General features: G+C 52.6%; 3 protein-coding genes across 3 annotated transcripts in view; all 3 read left to right on the top strand.

Annotated features, from left to right (window-relative positions):
• The window catches only part of LOC134507642 (olfactory receptor 14A16-like), a 36,883-nt gene extending 28,225 nt beyond the window's left edge, over positions 1-8,658 (top strand). Inside the window, exon 2 of the mRNA XM_063318436.1 lies at positions 7,795-8,658. Coding sequence (XP_063174506.1) covers positions 7,795-8,658 — 864 coding nt within the window. The remainder of the gene's footprint in view (positions 1-7,794) is intronic.
• A 13,411-nt stretch (positions 8,659-22,069) lies between these two features.
• On the top strand, positions 22,070-22,447 carry LOC134507667 (olfactory receptor 14I1-like; the record flags this gene model as incomplete). Its single annotated transcript, XM_063318456.1, has 1 exon — positions 22,070-22,447. A coding segment is annotated over exon 1 (378 nt), but the record flags the coding sequence as incomplete, so codon positions are not given.
• Positions 22,448-22,450: 3 nt separating this feature from the next.
• Positions 22,451-22,987, top strand: LOC134527040 (olfactory receptor 14C36-like; the record flags this gene model as incomplete). Its single annotated transcript, XM_063359386.1, has 1 exon — positions 22,451-22,987. A coding segment is annotated over one exon (537 nt), but the record flags the coding sequence as incomplete, so codon positions are not given.
• Between the last annotated feature and the right edge of the window lie 1,678 nt (positions 22,988-24,665).

Here is a 24,665-nt window from a genome sequence, read left to right as displayed (position 1 = left end):
CACGGGGATCTTCACTCACTGCCCTGATGATACAATCAATGAAAAGACCAATAGATTTCACAGTGTGCCTGCATACATCTTGTCCTCAAGGGCAGCATCCTCCAGATCCAGCAGTGGTCCATATCAAGACTCAACTGAAACTCAAATAGGAATTCCAGGGCACCGAGATGAGCTTTAGGTAATTCAGGAACAGTTAAACGAAGAAAAGGGAATAATGTAGGACCGCTGTCGAATTTAGTAGGAGTAGGACTAGATCTGAGATATTCAATGTCCTCTTTGCCTCAGTTACCAGCAGCGAGGTCTCCCAGGCCTTGGTGCTTTGAGGCAGGGCTCTGGAGGAGAACAACCAGCAGTGGTTGGGGATCAAGCCAAGGGTTACTGGAGCAAACTACACCCTTACCAGTCCATGGGTCCAGAGGTTTGCATCCAGGGGTGCTGAGGGAGTGATTTTTCACTAGGAAGTGTTGGTCTGTTATGATCCCAGTAAGAAAGGCACTCCCACTTCATAATGTATGTTTTGAAACGCTGTTCATGTGGTCTAGCACTGTACGGAGAGTATCCCAGGGGCAATCCTATGTCTTTTTAGCTGGTGGGAACTCCAGGATGTGTGCATTAAATGGGCCTTTGAACTGAACACAGCACACCATGCAGACCCCATCCACAGAAGACAGTCTCCTGTTTTTCTCTTTCAAGCTACTGTAGGATTTTCTTACAGGGAACAACACTATTCACCATCTCTACACTCAAACAGAAAGGAAGTTTCCATGAGAACCTCCTGCTGCAGGGTCGCATGCAGGCAAGGCCTCGCAGGAGGCGTAATGTCCGGCAGAGAGTGGGACCTGTCTGCGGGCTCTTGTGTGACAACATGCTGCTGAGGTTGTCCTGCAGCCAAGGGACCTGTGCAGCACAGCACGGGTGTGAAGGCCACGCTGTACGTGCAGCACAGCCCAGCCCAGCACAAACTGCTCGATGGACAATGGTTGTTCTGGTCAGGATCGGTGCTCAGGTTTCCCTGTGAGGAGTCTGCACTCCACCCTGGTGCCACAGCTGAGCTGCTGCCGCCCAATTGTGCCCTTCCAGGAGGATCCCCGTGTCTTGTCCCAGCCCTGTGATGATTTTGGATTCAATGAGATGTGGTGGCAGCGCTTGCTGAGCTGTGGTGCTGCAATGGAAGGACATGGGCTCTGCTGGAGGGAGAGGCAGGGAGGATGAGGATGGGGGGATGCCGCCTGTGTGAAGGAGCAGCTCAGATCTATGGAGCTCCTCTATGAGATGGGCAATAGGGTGAGTAGCTTGTGTGAGTGAGGATGGGAGGAGAAGCCAGTAAGGGTGACCCTGTCTTGGCAGTTATAAACTACTTGATCAGGCACAGTAGGCAGAACAAGTCTTAAACAGGAACGCAAAGAAGTCTCCAGGTAAATGAGGAGATTCCTGTGGGGAACAGTAATTGCCCAGGCACTCACTGGCCAGGCAGAGAAACAAGGTGCCAGCAGCCTGGAGCATCATGAGACGACTTCTTAGCAGAGCTGCCTGGTGGGCCAGGAAGGGCGATGCTCACCTAGACCTGGTCCTGGCCAACAAGGAAGCGCTGGTCAGGGATGTGACAATTAGTGTCAGCCTTGCTGGAGTGACCAGGAAATAGCGGGGTCCCAGAGGCCAAAGAGGAGTGAGGAAGGCCAGCAGAGGAACACACGTGGGTGGCTCCAGAGGAGAAGACTGGTGTACTCGGGGGACTGATACAAGCGGTGCCATGGCAAGCAGCTTTGAAGGGTGAAGGAGCTCGGGAAATCATATAGGCATTACAGGACGGCCTCCTCCAAGCACAGGAATGATGTCTTGGAATACCATGAAGAGAAACACTCATCTCAGGAGGCTGCTGGTATAAACGGACTGGGCTGCAGGGCAAAAAGGCAGCACACAGGAGGTGGAAGAGGGGAAGCTGCAGAGGAGGCATTTAGAAACCTGGCCCCAGGATGTCGGGAGGATGCCAAAGCCAAAGCTCCCAGAGGCTTGAGAGTTGCAGGGATGCGGAGAGGAAGCACAATGAGCTGACAGAGGCTCAGAGGGTCATGTGGAATGAGTCACACTCTGCCTGGAGGCCTGTAACAAGTGGGCACTGCAGAGGTTTGCATGTTGACTGCGTGCCTCAGCCTAGGAGATGGGGATTCCGCCTGCTGGGGGTGGCTGTGCCAGTCCATCCACATGGGTCTAGATGGGGCAGACTCTTCCCGAAGACATTTCTGTTACCCAAATGTGTTGGGATTAATGCAGAACTGGCTCTTCAAAATCAAGCGTTAAATTGACTTGGCCTCTTTGCTTGGACATCTTTTCATTTTGACTGCACTCCTGAAATCTCTCTAATGAGCCAGAGAAGAGCTGAAGACTAAAGGAAACTTATGCCCAGACTTGGCGCCTTCGTGTGTTTTTTGTGGTAATGAGCGCTCTGGTGCCGAGTTCCTGAAGTGCAGATCCTGAAAGATTGACTAGTCCTCTTGAGAAGTAAAAGCAGCTAACCTCCAGGTTTCTGAGGGTGTTATCAGACCCTGCTGAAGTCCCTCACTGCAGAGACCATGGAGGGAAGGAGCAGACAAAGTTCCTGTCCCTGTGGTGTGGTGAAGCAGGAAGTCGGAGACACATGGGCCGGGAAGAAATTTAAATGTGGAAATCACTGTGAAAGGCCTTGATGTGCTTCACCAAACAGGACGGCCAAGCCTGGACGCCCATCCCCTGGGGAGGGATGTCTGTTGCCTCTTGAGATGCTCTGGGCTCTGTTTGGGTGATGTGGCAGTGATGAGGTGCCAGGTGCAGGTCAGCAGTAGGAACCTCCCAGGCTCTGGGGAGGGTGGGTGAGGAGGCAACAAGGCGCTGGAGCTGTAAGGACTTGGTGTCCTCTCATTGAGCTCAGTGGATGAGACAGAAGCCACAGCTGAGCAGACAAGGGTCTCCGTTCTCTTGGGGTGTCAAAGCCCCACCAAGGCCCTTGGCCATCCCCAAAACACAGCTACACTCTCCTGTGCCTGGGTCTGCTCCCTTGCTTCCAACACCAAGCTGTGGGTTTCTGAGGATTTGCCAGTGCCTGTGAGCTCCCCACAACCCATCCCGTTTCTTCCAAAGCCTTGCTAATGCTCACTTATCGCACAAGATTTCCAAGCCCCAGAGTTCCTGGAATCCCGTATGTAGCTCCACATCCCAGCACCAAACAGCACATCCCCCTTCTTCTTCTGCCTCAGGATCAAAACTCAACTTAGCTCACTGTTGCATGACACCCCCTGATATTTCCTTTCTTCTTTCTGCCTTTAAGTCCCTCACTGCTGCCCCTACACTGCTCTCTCCCTGGGCAAGCAAGGTCAGCTCCTTGGGCACGGCTACCCCAAGCCGTGGGCATTCCCCATTTGCCAGGCTGAGGCATGCACACAAGCTGGAAACAGCTGTTCTCATCCCTGGTTTGCACCCTCCCTCCACCATCTGGAGGTGCCTAATGGCAATAACTCTCTGGGCTTTGGACCTGGTTATCTTAGTTTGCCCTTTTGAGAGGCCTGGTTGACAGAGTCCCCTGGGAGGCAGTCCTGAAGGGCAAAAGAAGTCCAGGAAGGCAGGACATCTTTCAAGAAGGAACTTTTAAAGGCGCAGGATCAGGCCATCCCCATGTGCCTAAACACAAGCTGAGAAAGAAGACTGGCCTGGCCGAACAGAGAGCTTTGTCTCAAACTCAGGGGAAAAAAGGAGATTATGACATTTTGAAGAAGGGGGAGGCAACTCAGGAGGAGTACAAGGATGTTGTGAGGTTATGCAGGGAAAAAATTAGACAGGCCAATGCCCAACTAGGTCTTTGTCTGGCTAATGTCATAACAGACACTAAAACATGTTTCTATGATTACATTAGAAACACAAAGAGAGCTAAGGAGAATCCCCATCCTTTATTGGATATGGCGGAAAACATAGTGACAAAGGATGAGGAAGAGGCTGAGGTACTTAATACCTTCTTTGCCTCCGTCTTTACTAGTAAGACCAGCAGTTCTCTGGGTACTCAGCCCCTGAGCGGGAAGACAGGGATGGGGAGCAGCATGAAGCCCCCATAATCCAAAGGGAATAGGGAGGGACCTGCTACAGCACTTAGACATACACAAATCTATGGGGCCAGATGGGTTCCACCCACAGGTACTGAGGGAGCTGTCGGAGATGCTCACCAAGCCGCTTTCCATCATTTTTCAGCAGTCCTGGCAAAGCGGGGAGGTGCCAGTTAAGTGGAGGTTAGTAAAGGTGACGCCCATCAACATAAAACGGCTAGAAGGAGGATCCTGGGAACTACCGCCCTGTCAGTCTGACCTCGGTGTGGGGAAGGTCATGGAACAGATCATCCTGAGTGCCATCATGTGGCACATGAGGACAACCAGGTGATCAGGCCCAGTCAGCATGGGTTCATGAAAGTCAGGTCCTGCTTGACAAACCCGATCTCCTTCTATGAGAAGGTGACCCACTTAGTGGATGAGGGAAAGGCTGTGGATGTTCTTTACCTGGACTTTAGAAACGCCTTTGACAGCATTTCCCAAAGCATTCTCCCTGAGAAACTGGCTGCCCGTGGCTTGGACGGGAGTACTCTATGCCAGGTGAAAAGCTGGCTGGATGGCTGAGCCAAAGAGTGGCCAAAGTGGTGGTGAACAAAGTTTAATGCAGGTGGCAGCTGGTCACAAGTGGTTTTCCCCAGGGCCTACAACTGGGGCCAGTTCCTTTTAATGTCTTTATCAATGATCTGGATGAGGGGATCGAGTGAACCCTCAATAAGTTTGCAGTCGACACCAAGTTGGTTGGCAGTGTCGACCTGCTTGAGGGAAGAAAGGCTTTGCAGAGGGATCTGGACAGGCTGGATCGATGGGCAGAGGCCAGTGGTCTGAGGTTCAACACAGCCAAGTGCCGGGTCCTACACTTGGGTCACGAAAACCCAATGCAGCACTACAGGCTTGGAAGTGGCGAGGTGGCTGTTGGTGTCTGCTCCCAAGTAACGAGTTACATGACAAGAGGAAATGGCCAGGAGTTGTGCCAGGGAAGGTTTAGATTGGATAGTAGGAAAAACGTTTCTTCACTGAAAGGTTTGTCAAGCACTGGAATACTTTTATTTTCAGTCAAATCAAAGGGACTTGGTTGGTATCAGACAGCCAAGTTTAAACGCATGGGGGATGGAGGGCCCTGGGGACAGCCCAGTCCAAAAATCCAACCCCAAAACATCTTGCCCAAAAAGAAAAACCGAACCCAAACACCCCCAACACAAAAAAACCCAACCAAAACCACCCCAAAATTCACTCCAAACAACTAGAAATCCCAGGGTTCAAAAACCCAACCCCAAAAATCGAGTCCCCAAAACCCAAAATCTAATCAAAAAACCATAAACCGAACCCCCAAAAACCCCAATCCCAAAAAACCCAAACAAAAAAACCCAACGCAAAATTCAACCCAAACAACCCGAAAAATCCAACCCGAAAAATCCAACCCAAAAAATCAAACCCCAAAAATCAAACTCCAAAAATCCAACCTGAAAAACCCAAAATCCAACCCAAAATATCACTCAAAAAACATAAAATCCACCCCAAAACATCCAAGCCCAAAAAATCCAAGCCAAAAAAAGTAAAGCCCCAAAATTCCAAAATCCAAGCCAAAATCCAACCATTAAAAAAAACCCCACTCCAACTTCAAACCCAACCCACCCAAAATCCCAGGGCTCAAGGCCAGCTTGGACGGCGTTGGAGGAACCTGACCTGCTTGAACATGTCCCTGCCGATGGCAGCCCCACCACTGCGGGCAGCACATCAGCGGTTGCCATGCCACCACCGCCAGACACTCAGCGCTGGCCCTGCCGCCCTCATGTCACAATGGCTGCCTGACACGCCCGCACAGGGGTGAAAATCCAAACCCAATAATCCAATCCAAAATCCAACCCAAAAATTTGAACCCAAAAAAGTCCAAAACCCAACTCCAAACAACCCAATCCCCAAAAAACCCAACCCAAAATTCAACCCAAACAACTGCAAAAATCTAACCCCAAAAATCCAACCCAAAAAACCAAAATCCAACCCAAAATCTAAATGAAAAAAACCCAAATCCACCCCAAAATATCCAAGCCCAAAAAACCCACGCCCAAACATCCAACCCAAAAAAATCCAAAATCCAATCCAAAATCCAACCCATCAAAACAAAATCCACCCCAACATCCAACGCAACCGACCCAAAATCCCAGGGCTCAAGGCCAGCTTGGATGGCGTTGGAGGAACCTGACCTGCTTGAAGATGTCCCTGCCGATGGCAGCCCCACCACTGCGGGCAGCACATCAGCGGTTGCCATGCCACCACTGCCAGACACTCAGCGCTGGCCCTGCCGCCGCAATGTCACAATGGCTGCCTGACACGCCCACGCAAAGGCAAAAATCAGGGCCAAAAACTAAATCCAAAAAAACCACCCCAAAATCCAACCCCAAAAACTGAACCCAAAAAAATCCAAAAGCCAACTCCAAAAAACCCAATCCCAAAAAACCCGACCCAAAATTCAACCCAACCAAACTGAAACACCCAACCCCAACAAACCCAACCTCAAAAAACCCAACCCAAAATTCAACCCAATCAACACAAAACATCTAACTTTATAAATCCAATGCGAAAACCCCAAAATCTGATCCAAAATCCAACCAAAACCAAAAAAAAACACCTACAAAAAATCCAATCCAAACAATCCAATCCCAGAAATACAACCCCACAAAGCCCAAAAACACAACCGAAAAATTCAACCAAAAAATCCAAACCCAAAAAATCCAACCCTAAAAAAGTAACTAAAACCAACCCAAATCCAACCCAACCGACCCAAAATCCAAGGGCTCAAGGCCCAGTTGGACGGCATTGGAGGAACCTGACCTGCTTGAACATGTCCCTCCCGATGGCAGACCCACCACTGTGGGCAGCACATCAGCGGTTGCCATGCCACCACCGCCAGACACTCAGCGCTGGCCCTGCCGCCCTCATGTCACAATGGCTGCCTGACACGCCCACGCAAAGGGAAAAAACAAGGCCAAAAAATAAATCAAAAAAAAAACCCCTAAAATGCAACCCAAAAACATAGGGTTTTTTGGACTTTCTGGACTTTCAGACTGCCTCCTGTCCCAAGGACATTTCCTTGGGCTGTCAGACAACAGCCAGGTGCCAAAAGAAAAAGGATTGTTTCCTTTTCTGCTCTCAAAAAACCTCTTCTTGGCATTTGGCCTTGAAAAGGGGCAAACTGGTCCCCTGATACAGGGCAGCAGTGCCCCGTGAGCGGCTGGGACCTGTGGCAGAAGAGACTGGAGCAAGGAGCCTGGTCCAGTACCTTCCACCACTTTCCCTCCGCTCTGCAACGCTGCCCAGCGCCTCCCGCGGCTGGAGCCAATGAGCCCGCTGGAAGTACCAGCCCGTGCGGGGGCTCGCTGTGCCCTGGGGCCTGTCCTCCAGACACGATCTGCGGTACTCAGGCAGCCACTAGCTTGCAGTGGAGGGCCGGCCCGTGGCACCTGGTTCACCGTGCTGAGGTCCAGGGCAGGTAGAGTGCCCTTTGCTCTAAGCAACGTGGCACCTGCTGGATGCCAAGAAGTGCCCACAACACTTGGCTCATGGTCACAGAAAGCCAGAAACCTCCCTGTGCCCGCTAGCCTACAGAGAAACCAGAGGATTTCAAGCTGGACTGCTAGGGACTCCTCTGGGCAGGGGTCTTGTGAGGAGGAAGAGGAAGGCAAACCGAGGTGAAGGAACACAGTCCCTCATCATCTGCTCCTCATTCTAGTCTCCAAAGTGTGCCAAAGAAGAAGAAGCGCCTAAAAGCATCCAGCCTACGCTGCTGCAGGCTACGCTGGCCGAAGACCAGGAGGCTAAAGAGAAGGCCGAGACCATGGTCAAGGAAGTGCTGGAACAGGTGAAGGCGCTGGACCAGTCCGTCCACGTCTTAAGGAGGGCTCCCGATGAGGTCAGCGGAAGCTCGGTTGCCAGTGCCAGAGGGGCAGATCCTTTGGACACTTCTACAGATTGCCAAGGTGAAATTAGACTGGTGGCTCGAGAGATTGTGGCCAGTGTGTTGGAGAGCTTTGGGGAGCAGTCGGTATCCAGCACGTCTGGTGCAGCTGAGCCAGGGCCAGCAGCCAGGCAGAAGCTGTCAGAGCTCGTTGCCGGCAGAGCCACCCAAGCAGGAAGATCTGGAGAAGAGAGATGGAGGGAGGCGCAACAAGCAGCTTCCAACAGAGCTTCTTCGCACTCTTCTATTGACAAAGCGACCAAAGAGGCTGTTGGAAGCGTTAGCTCCACCTTGTCATCCTTTGTAGCTTCTCAGTTTCAGCAGGACTTTGTCTGGCAGTTTCCTGAGACCCTGAAGCTTCGGGGCATGGTGGAAGGACCAGGATCACCCAGAGCATCGGAATGGCAGATCCCAGAAGCAAGCACGAGGGCAAAGTTGCTCATCTTGCAGCCGCTGCAAAAGGCTGCTGATGTCTCTCGAGTGAGTCGCCAGACTGCCAAGGAGAGCACGCAAAAAGCCATCTCCAGAATTCAGCAACTGCGTGCAGAATCGGTCGGGTATGCCAAAACCATTGACCCTGAAGTTGTGGAAACCTTGAAGAGGAAGTCAGAGGAAGAAAGGATGTCAGAGCAGAAATGAGAGAAGCTTCAACCAAGGAAGGTCTTGCCACCTCTCAGCCTCCCTGCAACCGTCCCACCTTCAGAGGAAGCAGGAGAAATCAAAGAGGAGAGCTCACGGACTCTCCTCCCAGCCCTCCCCTGAGGCGCTGAGCGAGATGCTCGCCGGCCAACAGAAGGCCTTCAGCAGTCCCGGCATTACACCTCTGGAGTCACAGAAGCAACTACCTACTTTAATAAAATATGAATAATAAAATAAAAAGAAAGTATTGAAATCTATACGATATGCACAAAACTGTACCAGACTCCCAGGATGACGATCACGTCACCGGCAGGCACTGGGAAAGTCCCAGACTGGACTCAGCGATGGACGGGAGCTGGATTCCCGATCTGGGTTTGGGAATGCACGTTTCAGGATTAAAGTCAGATGAACTGACAGAGTCCTCCTGGGACGTCGGCCGTCGAAAGAAGAGACTGCCCCATGTGATCCCTCAGCTTTTATACTGAGCGTGGGGCAGGTGGGATGGAATACCCCGTGGGTCAGTTTGGGATCCCCCGTCCTGTCCCCTCCTCCCCGCAGGTGCCGCCCCTCTACGCTTCTCCGCTTCCCCCCCTCCAACGGGGCAAATAACACAGTGAGCTGAGCTTGGCTGTGACAGCAATAAGGATGAGCAGGAGCCTCTCTGCACACCGTTCCTTGGCATAAACTAGAAACAACCAGGTCTTATCACTCTGGGAGCGAACAGCGTCTGGACAATACGCTGTTAATGTCAGAGAGTTCAGTTGGTTAGAAGAGGCTTGGCTGCAGAGTAAAATTACTGAACACAAAATTGGTTCTGCTTTACCTCAAACCAGGACGCTCCCAAGGGCTTGCTTGTACCTACAGGAGTCACGCCAGGCCACACCGTGTCTGGGCATTTTCCCTGCAATGTTTTCCCTCGTCTTCCTCCCTCCGACAGCCCTGGTCAGGCTAAGACCCCGTTTTACAGGGAATGTGAAGTAGGGAAGAGAAAAGCAGCCAAGGTTTTAGCCTTGTGTAGGAAGCTTTGCGGCTGGGCTCTCTGAGGGGCTGGTCCAGCCCTGCAAAGCTCTACTCATGCCGTAGGCGAGTCCCATCTGCAGGTGCTGCTGAAGGCTGCGCCTTCTTCTGTGCCTTTATCCTCTGGTCCCCTCAAGAGCCCTGATGGGCCTTTGGGTTCCCACCCAGGGCCCTCGCTGGGCCTTTTGGTGTCCTGCCAATGGATGGGCTTCAGCTTGTTGTCTTTGCCACGAGACCCCTCCTCTTGTCTTCTCAAGGCCTGTTTGCCTTCCCCTGTCCCCCCGGGACCAGTGTGTGGGCCTTTCGGGGCAGCTGAGGGGCCACCAAATGGCCTTTGGCTGCCTCCCAAGGACCTCCATTTCTCTTTGCGTGCTTCCTAAGGCCCTCTGCTTGCCCCTTGGTGCGGCCCTGGGCTCTAGATGTGCCCTTTGCCGCAGCCCAGAGCCCTCTGGCTGCCTCTCGATGCCCACCCCGAGCCCTTGGCGTGCCTCTGGGTACCCACCACGGCCCTCCGTGTGCCCTTGGGTGCCACCCAGAGCCCTCCCGCTGCCTTTCTCTATGCCCGGGGAACTCCTTTTATCCTCTTGTCCCCTCCAGCCTGGCTGGAGCCCTGCCAGAGCAAAAGGAGCAGGGGAGAGGGTTTAGGCTCCAAAGCTACACTTACAGTGTCCAAAGCCTCATTTTTGTTTTCCAAAGTCTTACTTTGGGCTTCCAAAGCCTCATGGTAGGCTCTAAAGCACCATTTTCACGGTTCAAAGGCTCCGTTTCAGTTTGCAAAAGCTCCTTTTCAGAGTCCAAAGCTGCATCTTAAGTGTCCAAAGCCTCATTTTCAGGCCCCAAAGCATGGTCTTGACGATCCAGCCAGTCGTTTTTAGGGTCCAAGTTGCACTGTAAGTGTCTAAACCCTCATTTATATGGGCCAAAACCCTTCTTTAAAGATCAAAGCCACATTTTTTAGCCCCTAAAGCGTCATTTTTAGAGACCAACACCTTCATTCCAGGGCTGAAAGCCTCCTTCTTTGGGTCCAAACCCTCACTTTTAGGGTCCAAGACCTCATTTATACTTTCCAAGCCCCACTTTTAGGTCCAATGACTCATCTGAAGGGCCGAGAGCACCATTTTTAAGGCTCAAAGTCTGATTTTGGAGGGCCAAAGCCTCATTTTCAGAATCCAAATTTCACTTCCAGGACCAAATCCTCATTTTTAGCTTCTAATATCTCATTTTCAGGGAGGAAAGCCCCCTTTTTCGGATTCAGTCCACAATTTGGAAGGCCGAAAACCACATTTTGAGCCTCCCAAGCCCATTTTTAGGGTGTAAAGCCTCAGGTTTTAGTACCAATGTGTCATTTGAGGGCACAAAACCTGATTTCATGGTTCAAAGCTTCCACTTCATTTCCAACGCCCCATGTTTAAGGCTGAAATCCTCAGTTTTGGGACTCAAACCCATCTTTTCGTCCCAGAACATTTCTTCAGGGCCCACAGTTCCAACCTGAGGGTCTGAACCCAAAGGTGCAGCTTGTCGCCTGGCAACGTCCGCCCTCCCCTCTCTGTCCCGCCTATGGGCCCTGAACAGCCAATCGGCTTTGAGGAGGCGGGGGCAAGGTACACAATTGATGTGTAACCAACCAATCGAGCTTCAAGGCCTGCAGGGAAGGTGGCAGGAGTCAAAAACAACACTTGGCACAGTGTGGGGGTGGGGCATGTGGGCTCCACCAATCACAGCTGGAGTTCAAGCAGCACACAGATGATTGATAAGCGTCTGACCCATCAGTTGCTGGGAGGAGCAAGGGGGAAATGCCAGGTAGCCAATGAGAGGAAACATCCTGGGCAGAGTGACAGCCCAGACAGCCAATCAGAGAGGGCATCACCTCAGGTGACCTGTGCCTGGGCAGCCTGACCACCTGGGAGCCAATCAGCAGCCGCCTCCAGGCAGGGCAGGCCCCAACCCAGGGCAGAGTGACAGCCGAGGGGACCAATCGGAGGCAGCATCACCTCAGGGGAAGGGCGGGTGCTGCTGCTGTGCAGCCTGAGCACCCAGGAGGAGGAGGGGGATGCTGGCTGTGGGGCCGCCCACCATCACCTCACCCACTCCCCTCCCTCCAGACCAAGCGACGCCGCAGCAGCTTGCAGGCTTGTGAGGAGGGGGAGGACACGTCCCTGAGACGGTGCGTTGAGCAGGGGGAGATGGCGGTGCTGGGGCCTCCCCCTCAAAGCCGGGGGTGCCCAGGGTTGATGCTCTCCGCCCCCCTCTGCCCACAGCTGCTGCACATCATCTCCTTCCTGACGCTGCCCGACCTGCTGAGCCTGGACCCGACGTGCCGCTGCCTCCCCTCCGCACCCCTCTCCCCCGCCAGTGCCTGGCCCTGCAAGAGGGCCGCCATCCTCAACTGGGAGTCGGCCATTGCCACGGGGGCGTGGGGGTGGTGGCACTTTGTCCCACAGCCAGTGACAACGTCCCAGCGTTTCCCCCTACAGAACCTCGAGATGCCAAGGAACTGTACCTGCAGAGCCTGGGCCGCGGCTGGCAGCGAGCACTGATGGCCTCCATCCTGTCTCCCCCCTCTCATGGCTACCACAAGCTGGCGCTTGCCCAGCAGCACCTCTTCCTCCTGGGTTACAGCAGGACCCACCTCTTGCTCCGTGACTCTGGCCGTCACGCCTGCTCCTGCCAGGCCCTCTCCCACGGCGTCAGGGATGTATGCCGACCCCTCACTCCCCCTTCCCCCCCTGCCACCGCCATGCTGGGTGACCGTCCCCTCCTCCCCACAGTGACAGTGGATCCCCGTGGGGAGCCCCCCCACGCCTGCATGCTGACGGAGCAGAAGCAGAGCGACACCCTGGAGGTGTTCGACCCAACCGACGTCCAGCACATCTTCTGCATCAGCTTCCCCTCCTCCATCCGCGTCAGACAGGCGGTCGTCACCAGCACGGAGGTGACGTGGAGCCTTCTGCGGCTCACAGGTTTGGGGGGGACACTGAGGAGATGGGGAGAGCACCTTGGGGTGTGGGGACACTGCGGGGAGGGGGACACACGTGCCACATTCAGCCCCTGACTTCCCCGTGTGGGAGCGCAGAGGAGGGGCAGGTGTACAACCTGCAGCTGACCCTATCCCTGACCCCAGTGTCATCCCTGTAGGTGCCATGTCCCCATCGCTGTCCCCACAGGTGTCCTGGCCACACCACTGTCCCCAGCCCTGTCTCTGTCCCTCCAGGTCTCTTGTCCCCCTCCCTGTCCCCACAGGTGCCCTATGCCCAGAGCTGTGGGGACAGCGGCCGCCTGCTGGGCTGGTTCCATGACAGCATCAGTTTTGCCCACCTCCGTGTCACAGTGAGACCAGGGGACACTGCCGACCCCACTGGGGGCTGGAGAGGGGCCCCCAGGCGCAGCTGTGTTTTGTAAAGTCTCCTTTCAAGAGCACAAAACCACATTTTTTGTTTCCAAATCTTCTATTTCAGGCTCCAAAAAGGCATTTTTAAGATTAAGCCAATCAGTTTTAGGGTCCAAGATGCATCTTGGATGTCAAAACCCTAATTTTTATGGTCAAAACCCCTCTTTTAGGAACCAAATTATCATGCATTTGAACCCAAAGCCTCATTTTTAGGTACAAACCCTCATTTACAAGTTCCAAAGCCCATTTTAAGATTCAAAGACCCATTGTCAAGCTCTAAACAAGCATTTTTAGGATCCAGCCAGTCATTTTTAGAGACCAAGCCACATCTTGACTGTCCAAAGCGAGAGCGAGTGGCCCACACGCGTGTCCAGACGGGCCTCCAGGTGGGCCCCGGGGTGGCTGGGCAGCAGCCGGGCAGCGGCGTGGCAACATGACGATGTGCAGTGCGGTGTCGCGGCAACGTGACGATGCAACAATGTGCGTCTGCTCTCTAGAGCCGCTTGCTGGGAGACTGGCTGTGGTGGCCGCAGCTGGGTGCCTCTGGAGCGAGAGGTGCCATCGCTCTGTCTACCCGTCTTTTGATTACCTCCAGGGATGGTGCCTCAGCCACTTCCCTGTGCAGCCTGTTCCAATGCCTGAAAAACCTTTCAGGGGAAAGATTGTTCCTAATATCCAGTCTAAACCTCTGCTGGTGCAACTCATGGCCGTTTCCTCTTCTCCTATTGCTTGTTTCTTGGGAGAAGAGACCGACCCCCACCTCTGTACACCCTCCTTTCAGGGAGTTGTAGAGAGCGAGAAGGTCTCCCCTCAGCCTCCTTTTCTCCAGGCTAAACAGCCCCAGCTCCCTCAGCTGCTCCTCATCAGCCTTGTTCTCCAGACTCCTCACCAGCTTCATTGCTCTTCTCTGGACCTGCTCCAGCCCCTCAGTGTCTTTTTTGTGGTGGGGGGCGCAAAACTGGACACAGCACTCGAGGTGGGGCCTCACCAGTGCCCAGTACAGGGGGACGGTCACTTCTCTAGTCCTGCTGGCCACACTGTTCCTGATACAGGTCAGAACGCTGTTAGTCCAACCTGGCCTTGTGCCCCGGGATTCTGGGTTTGTTGGGTTGGAGTTTGGGGTGGATTTTGGGTTTTTTGATTTGGCTTTTGGATTGGATGTTGAGTTTCCTGGACTGGATTCTTTTTATTGGATCTTTCCTGTTGGATTTTTGGGGTTTTTTTTTCATTTATTTAAGTTGTTTTTTGGGGTTCACGTTTTGGGGTTGGATTTTGGGGTTGATTATGGGGTGGTTGGTTGGAATTTTGGGTTGGATTGTATTTTTACGCCTGGGTGGGTGTGTCAGGCAGCCATTGTGACATGAGGGTGGCAGGGCCAGCGCTGATTGTCTGGCGGTGGTGGCATGGCAACCGCTGATGTGCTGCCCGCAGTGGTGGGGCTGCCATCGGGAGGGACATGTTCAAGCAGGTCAGGTTCCTCCAACGCCGTCCAAGCTGGCCTTGAGCCCTGGGATTTTGGGTCGGTTGGGTTGGATGTTGGGGTGGATTTTGTTTTGTTGGGTTTGGATTTTGGATTGGATTTTGGATTTTTTTTGGTTGGATGTTTGGGGTTGGTTTTTTTTGGGTGGATTTGTTTTTCTTTCAGTTAGATTTTGGGTTGGATTTTGGTTTTTTGGGTTGGATTTTTGGGGTTGGACTTTTTGGATTGGAATTTTGTGGTTGGTTGGGTTGAATTTTGGGTTCTTTTTTTGGGGGGGTTCGGGTTGTTTGGAGTTGGGTTTTGGACTTTTTTGGGTTCAATTTTTTGGGTTGGGTTTTGGGGTTGGGTTTTTTGGGTTTGATTTTTACCCCTGGGTGGGCATGTCAGGTAGCCATTGTGACATGAGGGCAGCAGGGCCAGTGCTGATTGTCTGGCGGTGGTGGCATGGCAACCGCTGATGTGCTGCCCGCAGTGGTGGGTCTGCCATCAGAAGGGACGTGTTCAAGCAGGTCAGGTTCCTCCAATGCCGTCCAACTGGGCCTTGAGCCCTGGGATTTTGGGTCGGTTTGGTTGGATTTGGGTTGTTTTGAGTTGTTTTTTTAGGGTTGGATTTTTTGGGTTGTATTTTTTGCCTGTATTGTTGTTTTTCGAGTTGGATTTTTGATTTTTGGCATTGGTTTTTTGGAGTTGTTGGGTATAATTTTGGGTTGGGTTTTTGGTGGTGTGGTTTTTTCATGTTGCTTTTTTTGCTTTTGTGTGTTTTGATTTTGGATTTGTTCAGGTTGGGTTTTGGATTATTTTGGGTTCGATTTTTTTGGGTTGCATTTTAGGTTTTTTTTTTGGTTTAGTTTTTGGCCTTGATTTTTCCCTTTTCGCGGGCGTGTCAGGCAGCCATTGTGACATTGCGGCGGCAGGGCCAGCGCTGAGTGTCTGGCGGTGGTGGCATGGCAACCGCTGATGTGCTGCCCGCAGTGGTGGGGCCGCCATCGGCAGGGAAATCTTTAAGTAGGTCAGGTTCCTCCAACCCCGACAGACCTGGCCTTGAGCCCTGGGATTTTGGGTTGGTTGGGTTGGAAGTTGGGGTGGGGGTTTTTTTAATGGTTGGATTTTGGCTTGGATTTTGGAATTTTTGGGCTTTACCTTTTTTTGGCTTGGATTTTTTGCGGTGGATTTTATGTTTTTTGAGTGATATTTTGGGTTGCATTTTGGGTTTTTCTGGTTGATTTTTGGGGTTTGGTTTTTGGGGTTGGATTTTTTGGATTGGATTTTTCAGGTTGGTTGGGTTGAATTTTGGGTTGGGTTTTTTTGTTTGGGTTTTTTGGGATTGGGTTTTTGGGGGTTCGGTTTATGTTTTTTTGATTAGATTTTGGTTTTGGGGACTGGATTTTTGGGTTTGGGCTTTTGGAACCCTGGGATTTCTAGTTGTTTGGAGTGGATTTTGGGGTGTTTTGGGTTGGTTTTTTTTGTGTTGGGGGTTTTTGTTGTTGGGTTTTTCTTTTTGGGCTAGATTTGTTGGGGTTGGATTTTTGGACTGGGCTGTCCCCAGGGCCCTGCATCCCCCATGCGTTTAAACTTGGCTGTCTGATACCAACCAAATCCCTTTGATTTGGCTGAAAATAAAAGTATTCCAGTGCTTGACAAACCTTTCAGTGAAGAAATGTTTTTCCTGCTATCCAATCTAAACCTTCCCTGGCACAACTGCTTGCCATTGCCTCTTGTCACGTAACTCGTTACTTGGGAGAAGACACCAACAGCCACCTCGCCACTTCCAGGCCTGTAGTGCTGCATTGGGTTTTCGTGACCCAAGTGTAGGACCTGGCACTTGGCTTTGTTGAACCTCAGACCACTGGCCTCTGCCCATCGATCCAGCCTGTCCAGATCCCTCTGCAAAGCCTTTCTACCCTCAAGCAGGTCGACACTGCCAACCAACTTGGTGTCGTCTGCAAACTTATTGAGGGTGCACTCGATCCCCTCATCCAGATCATTGATAAAGACATTAAAAGGAACTGGCCCCAGTTGTAGGCCCTGGGGAAAACCACTTGTGCAGCTGCCACCTGCATTAGACTTTGTTCACCACCACTTTGGCCACTCTTTGGCTCAGCCATCCAGCCAGCTTTTCACCTGGCATAGAGTACTCCCGTCCAAGCCACGGGCAGCCAGTTTCTCAGGGAGAATGCTTTGGGAAATGCTGTCAAAGGCGTTTCTAAAGTCCAGGTAAAGAACATCCACAGCCTTTCCCTCATCCACTAAGTGGGTCACCTTCTCATAGAAGGAGATCGGGTTTGTCAAGCAGGACCTGACTTTCATGAACCCATGCTGACTGGGCCTGATCACCTGGTTGTCCTCATGTGCCACATGATGGCACTCAGGATGATCTGTTCCATGACCTTCCCCACACCAAGGTCAGACTGACAGGGCGGTAGTTCCCAGGATCCTCCTTCTGGCCGTTTATGTTGATGGGAGTCACCTTTACTAACCTCCACTTAACTGGCACCTCCCCGCTTTGCCAGGACTGCTGAAAAATGATGGAAAGCGGCTTGGTGAGCATCTCCGACAGCTCCCTCAGTACCTGTGGGTGGAACCCATCTGGCCCCATAGATTTGTGTATGTCTAAGTGCTGTAGCAGGTCCCTCACTATTCCCTTTGGATTATGGGGGCTTCATGCTGCTCCCCATCCCTGTCTTCCCGCTCAGGGGCTGAGTACCCAGAGAACTGCTGGTCTTACTAGTAAAGACGGAGGCAAAGAAGGTATTAAGTACCTCAGCCTCTTCCTCATCCTTTGTCACTATGTTTTCCGCCATATCCAATAAAGGATGGGGATTCTCCTTAGCTCTCTTTGTGTTTCTAATGTAATCATAGAAACATGTTTTAGTGTCTGTTATGACATTAGCCAGACAAAGACCTAGTTGGGCATTGGCCTGTCTAATTTTTTCCCTGCATAACCTCACAACATCCTTGTACTCCTCCTGAGTTGCCTCCCCCTTCTTCAAAATGTCATAATCTCCTTTTTTCCCCTGAGTTTGAGACAAAGCTCTCTGTTCGGCCAGGCCAGTCTTCTTCCCCACCAGCTTGTGTTTAGGCACATGGGGATGGCCTGATCCTGCGCCTTTAAAAGTTCCTTCTTGAAAAACGTCCTGCCTTCCTGGACTTCTTTTGCCCTTCAGGACTGCCTCCCAGGGGACTCTGTCAACCAGGCCTCTCAAAAGGGCAAACTAAGATAACCAGGTCCAAAGCCCAGAGAGTTATTGCCATTAGGCACCTCCTGATGGCGGAGGGAGCGGAAGCTCAAAAGAAGGAACTCCGTGACACTGGTATGGTTCAATATTGTGCATCGAAGCTGCAGTGTTCAAGGGCTGATGGTCAGTGGAGGAAACAAATGCTTCAGGAGGTTGAAAGAAGAGGAGACGGAGCAAAAGAACATAGAAGGACGAGAAAAGAGGTTCATGGGGACATTCACGCAGAGGCTGGAAGGAAAATAGAAGATAGGAGAGGAGAATCATCTGAGAGCAAGAAGACATCCATTTATGTACAGAGAATGAACTTGCTAAGTGAGTCAGAGTAGGACTGCACTATAAAATGTATGCCAGTTATTGCATTCGAGCTCTTTACCCAAGAGTCTCTTCTCAATCTAGTCTTTTTCCTCTAGTTCTTCCTCTAGTCTTATTTAAATACATCATTTAGGATACGCTAAAAGGAATTCTATTGGAAGAGAAAACACCTCAGAAAGTGGAGAAAGTGGCATGGAGATGGTGACAAATGAGTAGATGTGGGAAGTAAAGGTAAGCAAGACAGGGAGGAGGGAAAGGTCCTCAGTCACTGACCACTTTCTCGCTGAAAACCAGTTTTGGTAAATCATTCTGGCTGTGAGGGGGAAAAACAAAAGACGATTTAAAAAGCAACACAAAAGAGGGGAAGAACCCAAAGGAAAAAGCTATGGGCTTGCTTCTTTCAGGAGCCTCACCTTTACCTTCCCGTCCCTGACTGTTACAGCCCCGACCAGCTCTTCCCTGTTTGTAAGGAGGAAGTCCCACAGGGCACTTCACCTCATGGCATCACAGTCACCCTTGTAAGGAAGACATCCCCAATGAGCTCCAAACCCCTCCTGGGTGGTTTGCACTTCACTCTCTTGCCCCTTCAGCAAATGCTGGGATAGTTTAGGTCGGCCATGAGGACCAGGGCCTGCAAACATGAGGTTTCTTCCAGGTGTCTGAAGAAGGCCTCATCTGCTTCCTCTTCCTGGTCAGGGGATCCATAGCAGACATCCACCCACCACAGCGGTGCCCACGTCCTGCCCTCTCGTGCTGGCCCTTCAGCTCTCAGTTGACTCATCACCTCCCCCCAGGCAGAGCCCCATGTGTTCCTGCTGCTCCCTCCCAGAAAGGGCAACTTCCCCTCTGGGTCCAGACCTATGGCTTGACCAGTACCAGACCCACAGTTTCTCTAGGAAGGAGTATTTGTAGTGCCCTGCAACTCCTCATGCTGTTCTCTTGTGAGAGACACCCCAGTCAAGATGAGCCAGCTGCGTGCAAACATTAAAAGCTGAGCAAATGGTGCTTTAGTCCACCGGGACCTTGAGAAACTCTGGGATTCGGGCAGTGGAAGTCACTTGAAGTTTTACAAGGAGAAGTGGTCAGTCCTGCCTTGGTGGGTGCTGGGGGGGAAGGGGGAGAATAAGCCCATACATCAGCACAGGCTGGGACCTGACGGGCTGAGCAGAGACTCTGAGGAGAAGGGCCTGGGCACTATGAGGGATGCCCTACGAGCCCGTAGAGTATGGACACTATGAACAAGGCCAGCTGCATATGGGGCTGCATTAGGAGGAGCGTGGGCCACCCAGAGAACCTGAGTTCTCATCCCCCTCAACTCAGCACCGGTGTGGCCCCACACACGTGGCTGCGTCCCAGTGTGTTGCTCCCCATTTCTGAGAAGTAGTGATGAACTAGAGAGTGCTGAGTGGAGGTCTGCCAAGGTGGGGTGCGGGACCTCGTGCACGTGACCTGCGTGGGGTGGCTGAGGGACCTGCAGTTCCTTGGCCCAGCACTGTGGGGGCTCCAGGCAGTATTGGAGTAACCTGAGAGTGCTTGAAGGCTGCTTTCAGACATGATGGGCCTTTCCTTTCTCGTAAGGTACAGCATGAGAAAGAAATAACGATGCAACGTGCAGCTGGGGAGGTCCAGACTGCACATGAGGAAGAAGAAATGTCACTCCAAGGGCAGTGCTGTGGTGTAACAAGTCACCCAGAGGGAGATGGGATCAGCCCACGGCTTTGTGTTTCAAGGAACAGCCAGGGAGGACGGAGAGACATCAGTAAATGAAGGAAGATGCTGAGGTGAGAGCAAGGTGTGGTAGCAGGGTGGAGGTCTACAGCCTGCAGAGAAAGAGGTGCAGGTGTGGGACACTGTAGGACAGCCAGTGGTGGAGCTGATAGAGGGATGAAGAAAGCCTGAAACGCACCAACAGGGATGAGCTCTTTCTGCCCTCGGCTGTTGTCTCTGCCACCGATGCCTGTGAGGAAGCACTTTATCCTGACAGCATTAGTGTCTCATTGCCTCCCCTTCCCCACCCAAGAGCCTGGGAGCTGTTGTTCCATAGTCCTGCCGTTGACATTGAGCATCCCCACATCTCACTGCACCCAAGAAGAGCCCTGAGTTACCTTTGAGGGACAGATCTCCTTTCCAAGGGTTGGGCGTCACGGCTTGGCCCTTTGGCTGAATGGAACCCATCCAGGTTTACTCCGAATGTGCTCCACCTGGACATTCCCTTTGCCTATCTGTCATCTCTGCCTCCAGTTGACTGCTCTAACCAGCCACTGGGGAGGCTTTGTCAGTAATGGTCCTCAGTGGGACCCATTGACGCTCCAGGGAACTTTGGGTTGTGAATCTGACATTAAAAGGCCTCGGGCTGGTCCTCTGCTGCTGAGCTGGGCTGGGCTCCTGGCATGGAGGGAGCTGATGGCAAGCGGGCAGCGCTGCAGAGAGACAGCTCTGCCCAGGAGCAGCTCCTCTGCCAAGCGCAGCAGGTCTGAGGGCACTGCCTGCAGGCAGCGAGGGCAGAGGAGGGAGGCAGAAAAAGGTTTAAAGGCAGTCTGGGGTGGGAGGATGCTGAGTGCTCAAGAGAGGAGAAATCTTTGCAGTCCTTGACACAGTAAGTCTGTGGGTGCAGGGCAATGCAGCTGCAGTTCGTGAAGGGATCTCCTAAAGCTGGCATAACCCACAGCCTGTGGGCTCTCTCTCTTCTACAGAGGAGGAGGACGTGCTCAGAGCAGGGCTTCCCTGCTGCACCATCAGAGGGACAGGGCATGACAGGGACAGGGGCGGCTGCAGGGGTGTGAAGGTGGGTGTGCAGCCAGGGGTGGCCACGGTTGTCCCTCAGAGCAGGGTCCCTGTGCTGCAGGGATCTGTTTGCTGGGGCAGGGACTCTGCCGCCTGCCAGGGTCAGCTCTCAGCCTGCCTGGGGAACTCCTCATGGCACTGCGGGGAGAAGCTGTGGGTAAGAGGAGTGACCTCTGCCAGGGCAGGGTCCTTCTTTTGTGAGAAGGTGCTGCATGGGCCAGGGCAGCTCACAGCTCCACATCACACCAGGACATTGGCAGAGGCAGCATTTCAAGAGCAATGGTCAAGGCAGTGCCTATCCTAGAGCTGAAGATCTTTCCAGGATTTGTGATGTCAGCTGGCTTCTAAGGGAAAGGAGAAAGGGGCTCTAAAGGTTAAGACTGAGCGTCCTGACCTGTTACACCGAGGGATCAGCAGATCTGCCAAAAGCCTCGTAAGTGCCTTCCCCCACTCCTCTACCTACAGACAGCACCGGCATCACCTTTGCTTGCGGCATCAGTGCTTATCTGAACTACTCCTTAGGACCTGCTGACAGGGAGATGCCTCTGAGCAGTGCCCTTCTGCCAGGAGGTGCCTGCAGGGCAGAGCTGAGCACAGAGCGGGTGGGATGGGGTCTGTGAGCACTGGCAGGGAGGAGACTTGGAGACAGAGAAACAGCTCCCAGCAGGGACAACTCCAGGCAGCAGAGAGCCAGGCCACCCCTCTGCATCACTCTCTGCTCAGCTGCACAGGGAGAGAGGGAAGAGTTTGGAGAAATGGACTTTGAAACTGGACTCTTCTGAGCTCAGAAAACTCCCGTTTCTTCTTCAAGAAGGTTTCTAGTGAGAACATCCTCTAACAGAGAGACGTGTAAGCAGAGGGCACCTGTGTGGTGACCAGCAGGTCACTCATGGGCAGACCGGCTCCCCTGACTCTGCATTAGGGCACAGGGAGCCCATTTGTCGCTCAGGGCTCACCAGTGGTCAGGCTGAGAGCAATGGGAAAGATGAGGATTTCTGCCCCTTCAGAGCAAGTGCCCTCACTCAGCAGCAAAAACCTGAGCTCACAAAAAAGATGAGTGGAGCTCCCTCAGAGAAAGAGAAGTAATTATGAGGGGATGTTGGGGGAAATAGCTTAGGCTTGACTCAAGAAGTCAGCTGTAACTTGTCAATGTCTTCTCCTCTTTCAATGGTCAGACAAGCCCAGAGGCACCAAATGTCCAACAGCAGCTCCATCACCCAGTTCCTCCTCCTGGCATTCGCAGACACATGGGAGCTGCAGCTCTTGCACTTCGGGCTCTTCCTGGGCATCTACCTGGCTGCCCTCCTGGGCAATGGCCTCATCATCACCACTGTAGCCTGTGACCACCGCCTCCACACCCCCATGTACTTCTTCCTCCTCAACCTCTCCCTCCTCGACCTGGGATCCATCTCCACCACTGTCCCCAAAGCCATGGCCAATTCTCTCTCGGACACCAGGGACATCTCCTATGCAGGATGTGCTGCACAGCTCTTGTTCTTCATCTTCTTTCTTGCAGCAGAGTTCTGTCTTCTCACCATTATGGCCTATGACCGCTACGTTGCCATCTGCAAACCCCTGCACTACGGGACCCTCCTGGGCAGCAGAGCTTGTGTCCACATGGCAGCAGCTGCCTGGGGCAGTGGGTTTCTCTATGCTCTCCTGCACACGGCCAATACATTTTCCCTACCCCTCTTCCAGGGCAATGCCCTGGACCAGTTCTTCTGTGAAATCCCCCAGATCCTCAAGCTCTCCTGCTCAGACTACTACTTCAGGAAAGCTGGGCTTCTTGTGGTCAGTGCCTGTTTAGGCTTTGGTTGTTTTGTGTTCATTGTGCTGTCCTATGTGCAGATCTTCAGGGCCGTGCTGAGGATCCCCTCTGAGCAGGGACGGCACAAAGCCTTCTCCACGTGCCTCCCTCACCTGGCCGTGGTCTCCCTGTTTGTCAGCACTGCCGTGTTTGCCTACCTGAAGCCCCCCTCCATCTCCTCACCATCTCTGGATCTGGTGATGGCAGTTCAGTACTCGGTGGTGCCTCCAGTAGTGAACCCCCTCATCTACAGCATGAGGAATAAGGACCTCAAGGATGCAGTGTGGAAACTGATATCTGGATAGTTTCAGAAGCATTGAGCTGCTTGTTTTCTTCTGCAAATCACTCCTAATGGAACTCATTGCAGGTTGGTTTTGGTTGTGAGTTTCTGGGGGGTTTTTTGGTTTGGTTTTTTTTTTTTTTTATTATAATATTGTCCACAAAAAAATGTCATTATTTTATGCCATTTCCAATTATGTATCTATTCACCTTCTGTGTGGTGTGACCCACAGGCTGTGTGAAGGAGGAGACATGCTCTCTCTGTGTCTTAAGAAAATAAAGGACCTTCAATGAATTGTTTGATCCTTCCTTTGAGACCTTCTCTTGAGCTGCAGGGGCAGATCCTGTGTGCAGAGGTGGAGGGGAAAAGAGTCCCGGCACCGGAGCACTGACAAGGAGCACCAGCGCTTGGTCTTCCCAGAGCTGCTCACTTTCCACTTCAGCGCTCCCCTTCTTAGCTGGTCTCTTGGTATAAGGCCTGAGGGCTCTTGAAGCTTGGCGGCAGTTTTGTGGTGTGGTGGTCCTGTAGCTGCAGGCAGGGACAGGGAACGAGCGCTTCTGTGACAGAGCTGGCCTCCAAAAGAGCATTTCCATCATACCAGGGGATCTCCTCAGGGCAGTGCCTGAAGTCTCAGGTCTCTTGCCAAAATGGCTCTCAAGCACGTGGACATTAACGTGCCCAGGAGAAAAAACATTAGTGAAGAGTGAAAGCGAGTGAGTGTGCAGGGTGGGAGCACACAGCAGTGTCCTTGCACAGCCAGGCTCCTGGGAGGGACAGGAAGGTCCAGCAGAGCAGGGTCTGGTCTGTGCCTTTGTTCACTGGACACCCTGGGGATGCTTCCCCAGGGCAATCGTCACAGACCAGCCAAGAACCACCACCATTTCCAGCACTGGCCGCTCACCCTTGCTCGGAGACGTTGCTTCTCCTTCCACATAGGGACGCGGAGTGACTGGCTCACAACTCCGTGTTTGCATCGTACAGACGAGGCGTAAGCATGCCCATCGTGCGGGGGTGGTGGGATGAACCTGAGTGAGCATAAATGCCATCAGCTGTTCCTAGAGGTGCCTTGAGGGCCTGTGAGACAGCGTCTGGAGGTCAGTTCACGTAGACAGTGTCCTGGTTTGAGGTAAAACAGAACTGACCTTCTTTTTAGGAACTTTACTTTTCAGTTAAGCCTCTTCTAACTCTCTGAAGTTCATGGCATAATGTTATGACCATAGCCCGCTTCCAGAGTGGTAAGGGCTTGTTTATAATTAATACCAAGGAATGGTGTGCAGAGGGGCTCCTGCTTGTGGCCATTAGGCACGGACTCCGTTTCGGTGTACAAACGAAATCGCTTTATTTTAGGCAACAGCCTCCTTAAATACCTTCTGCTACAGAGCTAGCAATTTCCCACTGCTACATCCTTATCGTGTGATTACCCAGCACATACCACACATACCACACATGGTGTAAACAAAGACAAACTATTCATCTTCAGCAACGCGGCCGGCCGGCAGCACTCTCTCCTTTTCTTCCCCTTACCACGGCCCAGGTGCTGTGCAGCTAGGGCTTGTTTACTTATCCCGCGGTTCGCCGCCAGTGAGAGCCATGAGAACTCCAGGGCTCGTTCTGGGTGCCGTGTCCGCAGGTTCTTCGTCATCCACACCTGCTCATCCTTATTGCTGTCACAGCCAAGCTCAGCTCACTGTGTTATTTGCCCC

This window comes from Chroicocephalus ridibundus, chromosome 25 (assembly GCF_963924245.1).
Source record: "Chroicocephalus ridibundus chromosome 25, bChrRid1.1, whole genome shotgun sequence".
NCBI lineage: Eukaryota > Metazoa > Chordata > Aves > Charadriiformes > Laridae > Chroicocephalus > Chroicocephalus ridibundus.
The sequence above is the reverse complement of the archived record's forward strand: the minus strand, read 5'-3'. Positions and strand labels throughout refer to the sequence as shown.